At 38.2% G+C, this 8,356-nt stretch overlaps 1 protein-coding gene across 4 annotated transcripts in view; it reads right to left on the bottom strand.

Annotated features, from left to right (window-relative positions):
* Positions 1-8,356, bottom strand: part of LOC107671592 (glypican-5-like) — a 125,808-nt gene that overhangs the window by 111,882 nt on the left and 5,570 nt on the right. For all 4 annotated transcript variants that reach the window (XR_001632222.1, XM_016464506.1, XM_016464505.1 and 1 more), the window contains exon 2: positions 2,871-3,032. Coding sequence is in view for 3 of the 4 variants with exons in the window: in XM_016464506.1 (XP_016319992.1) it covers positions 2,871-3,032 (162 nt within the window). In the remaining variant the exon portion in view is untranslated. The remainder of the gene's footprint in view (positions 1-2,870; positions 3,033-8,356) is intronic.

The raw sequence follows: 8,356 nt of genomic DNA, 5'->3' as shown, positions 1-8,356 counted from the left end.
CATCACCTTCAACTCAACCTGGCTAAGACAGAACTGCTTGTGGTTTCAACAAACCCATCACTTTATCAAAATTTCACCATCCAGTTAGGCTCATCAACCATAACTTCTTCAAAAACAGCTAGAAACCTTGGAGTTGTGATTGATGATAAGCGGAATTTCTGAGGCGATCACGAATTTTAGTACAGTTTATGGAGCCCCGCTAAAAATGGCCTAGCGACGCCCATGCTTCTTACGCCCATATCGGAGAACCAGGACAAATATTTCAATCGATCGCTCAGGCATTTAAGTGGCACCGAAATGAGGCACCGAAATCTGCGTTCTGATTCGGTACGAGTACATACCGGTTACATAGGTACCGGTGCCATATTGGCACCGGGTTTCGGTACCCAACCCTAGTAAATGATGACTCAGAATGTTAATATTTTGGCGACCATCTCATGATCCAGAGTTTAACGTCTCAGAGCCACTCAGTTCACAGTAAATGCTAAATCTCTGCATGTGCTGTTAGTTTAACATGCATGCCCTTTATTTTCCACATTCGCATAATCTCCAACAATTTTCCAACAAGTTTATAACATTTCACTAGATTTGTGGTGAGAAGCGTTTGTAAACCTGTTGCCACCTAAACATAAAGGTCTTCCTGCAGTTTTCTGCCAAAAGTAAAGCTTGAGGGTTTAACTCTTGCAAGTGAAGAAATTAAGACACAAGTACTTTATTTTTCCTAGGCTACTATAGCATAAACTAAAGTAATTAACACCTAATTAAATAATTAAATTGTAAATACTTTTTAATATTTTTTTACAGTATAGTTGGTGTCTCAGAGGTAATAATAATAATAAACATTAAGTTTATGATAAATAACTATTAAAATTATATATGTATATATTTTTACACACACAGAGAATGTGTGTGTGTTTCCCAAATAGTTTGGCTATTTTTTTAAGAGATTTAAGTGCACTTTAATGTCCCTGTGGTATCAAAAGTTGTATTGAATATCTATATTTTTCAAGGTATTCCATTGAAGTTCCAGTATCTTGAAATTCCAGTATATTGACAACACTAGTAAAGTTTGTTTATTGACATGATATAAACATGTAAGAATGTACGGATTTCCCGTCATATTGAACCTGATTAGTCAGGATTAGGCTAGAGCACTAATTCAAGTTATTTCTATCCAAAAATTAAACAACGAATCCTCCATAGGATGGATCCTCCTAAATGTCTTTGTACTAATATTTACTATATATTAGGCACAACCAATCATCCTCACTAACCTCAAGAACAATGGTGGAGAATCTATAAATCACTACAAAGACTATAGATTTCAAAACACAGACACCACACACACACCAGCAGCCTTAAAAGGCAATCAGCTCTATTGTTTGAACATTCCTGATTACTGCATGTGACCTGTTGACGTGAAACATTCTGCGCATATCTCCACATCCGAGACACAAACATTAGAAGTACTTTACTGGAATGCAATGAACAATCTGCGTTGTCTTGTGGATGCCAAAAGAAAATGGTCTGGGAAAGACAAAGGCATGATTGAAGAGCATAACCGAAAACTATGTATGTGGTTTGAACCCTGTTTGTGAGATGCAGTATGTGTGGCAATATGTGTCCATGTCTGTGGCCGCAGATCGTGTTAAAATGAGCGTATCGTGAGTGCAGGACTGAAATAGTGTATGTGAGAGCTCATTCATTCACACCAAGGCTTGATACTCATGAATGAACTGACAGAAGACCTTAATAACAACCGGTGCTCTCTGCCAAAACACACACAAGGCTGCATATGACTGAGATTCTTTAAAGCTCCACTGCCGATTATGGTTTGGCCACTGGGTTCGAGAGAGTGTGGGCAAGTACTCTAAATTTCCCTTCTAAGGAATTAATGCAGTAAACCCAACCAAACCTCATATAACTAGACTTCATAGAACATAATCAAGCATAATTAAGACTAAATGCTTCTGAATGTTTGCAGCTAGTTCATACTTTCCTAAAAAACACATCTGGGGCTTTAATCAATATGATGAGAAGATGCATCCTGTTCACAGGCAACCAGCGCCAAAGATGAAACTCTAAAGCAGCTCTACCAATCACAGGATGCCAAACCACATTGGAAAAAAACACTATGACATTTCTACCAATTAAACAAGTCAAACTACGGGCAACAAAGACAGGTACATAGAAATAGCCAAGCCATAAATTTGCCATCCATCCCAACCCAGACTCATTGGAAAAACGTGCAAGTGGCAGCATTTCGGCAAAATTATGTTACATTGCTTCTTGCACATCTTGCAACTCTTTCAAAGTGAAATGTCCAATAAGTGGTGATGAAAGCATCAGAAACAGATGAACAAAAGCAAATGCATATATATTGAAGTGATCATGCCATTTTAGCTTGCTTCACGTTTTTGTGCTCTTTTACCGTGACTCATGTATCATGGAACTTGTGCCAGAGCACTCAAGCAAATGTCAAAATGTATTAGTTTACAAATCATGCACTATGTTAAAAGGTCATAACATAGTATTGTGCAAAGAACCATTGAGAAATATGTCTTTATTAGTAAATAACCTGGCCCGTAATCAGAATTTGTGTGAAAATTAATAAAAGTAGTTGGCGTTTTACTGCTACTAGTGGCCATTTCAGCTGGAAACTGTACAGAATTGTATGTATGGGTACATTTTTGGAGTTCTACAAAAATGAATGGCAGAGGCAGCCTTTCCAATGAGCTTATGTTTCTTTATCCATATAAACCCATCCCTTTATCCATCAGTCCATTCCTTTATCCATCCATCCATTTCACTTATCTTATCCATTCATCTACCATCCATCTAATCTCCCATCCATGCATGCATCCGTGTACCCTGGAAGGCGGCAGCATGTGCAGAAATTAGATATTTCAGCTCAAAGCTGTATGATCTGATGTTCTGGGTGGTGTCTCTCAGGACCGCTGCTCTATAGCTCTCTTCCATTCTTCGCGTACAGCATGACGGCCCAGCGTGCTTGCATATCGACAGGTCCACATCTACAATAAGAGAGAAAAAAAGCGTTTGTTAGACAGAAGTTGAACAAATAACATTAAGTGACACTATAAAACCAAATTAAACCTGCAACAGTATCACCATTCACACGCATTCATGCAACCATATATTCAGCAGTTGAGTGTTATTGAGGCTCTGCCTCATGCATTGGAGAGATCTGGAGGGGCGAGAAGATAGTATAATGAAACCTGATCCTCAGAAAGCTCTTGCACTCTCTTCATAGCTGCAACTTAATTATCCAGGATGCACCAGGTGCATTGGGTCCCAGAAGACTTAAGTCAGTTCAAGCAGCGTTGAACCCCATGCCCTCACCAGCCTAGGCCTTGTGTGGGCATGTGAACTTTGACAATATCTCTGCTCTCAAAATACCTTGTATTTTCCAATAGTCTGAGTAAACTATGTAAATAAAATGCTATAAAGCTGTATTTTAACACACAAGTGGAATAATGGTTTGTGAATTTTCCACTGAAAACATTCCGAAACGGCTTCAAAGCAAACTTTCCGAAATGGGAAAGACACTTTATGGCGCATTCTGAAATATTCCAATTCATTGCGTCACTCATTATTCACAACATTATGAAATGACATGAAATGTTCACGTACTGTTTCCATAGCTAATTAAATTACATTTAAGGTTTAAAGAGCTGCCACTTTGATCTTTGCTGCTGGGAAAATGTTATTATAGACATTTTCAACTCTGTAAAAACATCCCTCAGTGTTACACGAAAAATTTAAGGGGGTCTGAATACTTTCCGTACCCACTGTATATTGCTCTCTTTCCCAACATAGGCTGATTGGTAAAATGTGCCTCTAATAACATTTTTACAAAAAATAATAAATAAATAAATACAAAAAAAAACACCAGCTATACATACTGTTCACTGCAGTATCCGGCTAAAATTACACACCGACAACTTTTACTCCTTCTCACACAAATTATGATTAAAGGGGCAGAATGTCAATTAATTATTCTCACGCAGTTCCTTGTTATGACCTATGACTAACGCTTTTGCCATAGTGCATTTGCAAACTAAATTGGATGTTTGCATCACATAGCCATCTTCATAAGTATGGCTTTTCTGAAATAGTAAACTTACTTGGTATCTCACCTAGTACAGCACTCAAGTCCAGTGAAACACAAATCATGAGAAAACAGGTTAAGGACTTGTACAAGCAAGGTAGAATGGCATGGCTGCTTCAACAATTGTGTTTTAACGCAGTTGTTAGTGTAGGTGGTACAATATTTTCAAACACAACACAGCAATAACCTTTTACTGCCCAGTCTACCACGATACATACTACAACCAACGTATAAATCATTACCATAACTTTGTTAAAGAAAGATAAATACACAGCAAAGGAAAAAGTGAGATACTGTACAGTATACAGACTGGGCTGGCCATCCGTGATGACTGATGTTAAGGCTGTGATAAAGCTTCATTCCATTTCCATGCTGTACAGACGTCCGCTATGCACTTTTGAGACTCTAGGTCACTACTGTGACTCACTGGACATTAATGAAGAACTTTCTGAGATTGAGTTTCACTAGCTGTGCGGGCAGATAGTCCTTGCCTACACCAGGAATCAGATCATCGAATACAAGTAAAAACCACAACCACCTGCTCTTTAGGACACCGTGAATAACAGTGGTCTGATTTTAAAGTCACGCACACATACAGGTATATGTGATACGATCACAAGCCCACAGCTGACAAGACGAGCCTTAGGGATGACGGAAACAAATAGCACATAATGACCTTTCAATCAATTAAAAAAAAAGAAAAGAAAGGAAAAGAAAAAAGAAAAAGAAAAAAAATAGTAACAGCATTGCTAATTAAAATTTTGATTGTAGATTAAAGTATTTGTTCAGAGCTAAATAGTAATGCACATATGGTTACAAATAATTTAAGAGTGAGGATATATATTGACTAGAAAATAAGGCAGGCATTGATTTACCTTAAAAAATGCCAATGTAAGATAACCATTCTTTATGCAGCGAAAGAGAGAGAGATTAAACGCTTAAGGCAAGAAGTAGGACCCATGTAAATATCTGATCAGCTTTCCAGCGCTGGAGAGAACTCAAGGAGCGGAAAGCCTGCGATCGGACTCTGAGGTTGCGTTGTTTCTTCTCGATAGGTGAGTAACACCGTGTCTGTGCCGCAACAGCTAAAGTCTGTAGTACACTGGACGCGACAAAGCGACCGTTGAAAATCATTTGAAATTTGTGTCAATACGTCATGAATAGAACGCAGCAGCAGTTTTCTGTCGGGGATTTGTCATGTTGTGCCGCGCCGCATCCAGTGTAGACCATAGATATGTATATACGTTTATCTATATGGTGTAGACAGCATCACTGATTATAATGAGTTCTATAGTATTTTGTCGCGCCGCGCCACTCGCGTCCGGTGTAGACACGGTGTAACATTGGTTTTGCTTTGTTTCACAGAACTAATCGTTGCCTGGGTTGCGTACGTATGTATGTGTGGGGCATAGTTATCAAAATAGGGGCGAGACCCTTTTGGGGTAGGGGCGTGTTTGTTTTGGTGATTTCAAATGTCAACATTGGCTACCAGAAATGGCTTACCCCACCTTTAAGGCTCTATTAACTCAGCAGGAACAGTCAATGATACAGGAGTTGGCAGATAAAATTAACTAGAAGACCCTTAAATAACAAACACAATATAAAGAATTAAGTAATGATTCTAAAAACACAATATTTTATTATAAACAATATAAAAGAAAAAGAAAAACATTAATTTGATAAGAGGAGGATCATAACATGCTTCAGTGTGGAAACACTCATGGAGAAATTAATCTAGAACAGAGTTTTTTTCTTTATTTACTTTCAAATTCAACATCTGATAATACTATTTCATTTGACTTTCTAAAGACTGGTCAGAAATCATGAGATTATTTGCAATGACTTTATACTGTCAGCACTAGTTTTTAAAGGTAAGGAGGAAACAAATCTGCATATAATTTTATGTACAAATATTTAGAAAATAAATGTTAAAGAAAGATAGAACGATATAAAATGTTTAGTACAATGACAATGTGAAAGTCAGTTATGCAAACAATTATTTAACTTTGTTATCTGTACAATACCACTTTTAATATTGCTATACTCACATGGTATAAATTGCTTTTATACAAGCAAATATATAGCTGCCTTTTTATTTTAGAAAAGGGGGAACATTACTTAACATCAAAAAGTTTGAAAATCCCTTGTCCAGAAGATTATCTGAAAGCATCTCTGGTGCCAGTCTCTCTCCAAGCCTTAATTAAGACACGATGGAATTAATTCAGCCCTTGGCAAGTGAATTAGGACCCCAGCAGGTGTCTGTGGTTCTGCCCGAGTAGACACTTCCTTATTCTTCCTCCTGTCTGGAGTTCAAACTTAGCCAACCTTATCCCATAATCACCCTCAGGTGACAAAAAGCATTCATTTGATTGGCTGGATTAAGTCTTTATTCAGCTCGTATTTGCAACATCACAATGACCAGCAGTGACCCCGGGGCCACGCTCAAAATTCCCACTATAGGTCAACCAGAATGAGATGTGCAGAACCTAAACACGACATCCTCAGTGAGGACTGAAAATGTTATGGTATATTTAGGTTAAGACTTAAGGAATTTCCTGATGCTTGAAGTGCAGAAGCAACTTTATGGGAAAGGAAAGTCATTAAAGTAGACGGCAGCCCAACTGGATTTAACCTGGATTTAACCTCTCCTGAGGTTCTTCTCAGGAAGTTTTCAGTGCTTTGAAGTGCTGGCGTCCGCTGGATCCAGCAGAATATTTGCCCACAACTGATGTGCTGTTTTTGGGAGGGACCATGTTGAAAGAAAACCTCTTTCAAAGGGCCTGGGCAACACACCTTCATTTCTCAAAGCCACAGGCACTTTGTGGAGCATTGGCTGGCATTTGCCCCCACAGTAAGAGAGTGAAAAGCTGATGCTTAGAAAAAGATAGTGGATTGGGCTGAAATCAGAAGGAGAGGCAGAAGTGTGGAACCTCAAAGGGATTTGAAGGCACTCATACAGAACTCCAAGTTTCGTCCAAGACGAATCTATGGTGAAGCCATACAGGAGCTTCGATAACCACAAAATGCAGTGGTTAAACTGACCACTAGGGTCATGGCACAAGGTTCAAGGCCTTCAAGTGTGCACACACAAATCACTCCACATCAGTGCGATGTGAATAATTTAGAGCACAAATGCACACACATCATCTCAAATATACACTGGTTCCTAGAATTCCTAGCTTAGGTACTCGGAGTTGGGTCAAAACAGCAGGAATTGCCTTACCTGGCCTCAGCAGTTCAAACATGACAGATGTATTCCCACCTTGACCTGGCTCTTAAAACATACCAGAAATTCTTGTATCAGACTCAAAAGACTGAGCAACCACAGGCACATGGGTGCTAAAGTATAAAAATATCTTTAATATGAACTTTTGGTCCACTTTTAATATTTTGATATTTAAAAAAAATCAATTTCAACATTTCAACCATACTTGCCATGCTATTTTCACTAGCCCCATCACAAAACACTCAATTCTTATTTTTAGCTATGCATTTTTATATATGCTATATTTATGCATGAAATATTGCATATTTAAAAAAATAAATAGCAATAAATAAAATACAAAATATAAACTCAAAACAGAACTAGACAGACTGAACTGGTACTGTAAATGAGGGACTTTCTGGAACAAATAACCCTACTACTGGCTGAATGGAGTCTGGCATTGCTACACCTACAGTACAACCAAAAAACATGAACAAAAAAGGTAAAGCTGTGCAAGACAAGACTCAGGTATAAGATGTATCTGAAGCAACTTGAGGACAATGGCCATGGCTCAGTCCTCACCAGCTCAAATTTTTATTCACTACACTGCACTATATTCGCGATACAAAAACCAATATGCTCTGGCATTAACTTGCAGGGTTCTTGTTGCACTAAATGGGTGTTTTGCTGAGGGCAGAGAGACTAATAGGAGGGTCTGCAGGTGCTGAAGCCTGAAGAAGAGTAAATATGCAGTCGTTTAGTCTTTTTTCTCATGCCAGAGATTGAAAGCATGAATGCACAGGTTGTTCTACACCTTTCATCACAGAACAGCGTTGACCCTCAAGAGACCCCATCAAAAAAAGCATTTGATTTTCCACACAAGCATTTAAAAATGAGTGGTGAGGATTTTTAACAGTGGGGCTAGTTAAAGCTAAGTGGCTTTGCTATTTACATTTAGTTTCTGGAGATAAACAATCCTAAATGACATAAAAATAAAAAAAAAAAATACAAAAAAAATACAA

The sequence above is a fragment of the Sinocyclocheilus anshuiensis genome, unplaced genomic scaffold (assembly GCF_001515605.1).
Source record: "Sinocyclocheilus anshuiensis isolate Anshui unplaced genomic scaffold, SAMN03320099.WGS_v1.1 scaffold1149, whole genome shotgun sequence".
NCBI classification, from domain to species: Eukaryota; Metazoa; Chordata; class Actinopteri; order Cypriniformes; family Cyprinidae; genus Sinocyclocheilus; species Sinocyclocheilus anshuiensis.
Note: the sequence above shows the minus strand (reverse complement) of the source record. Positions and strands in the feature narration are given on the sequence as shown.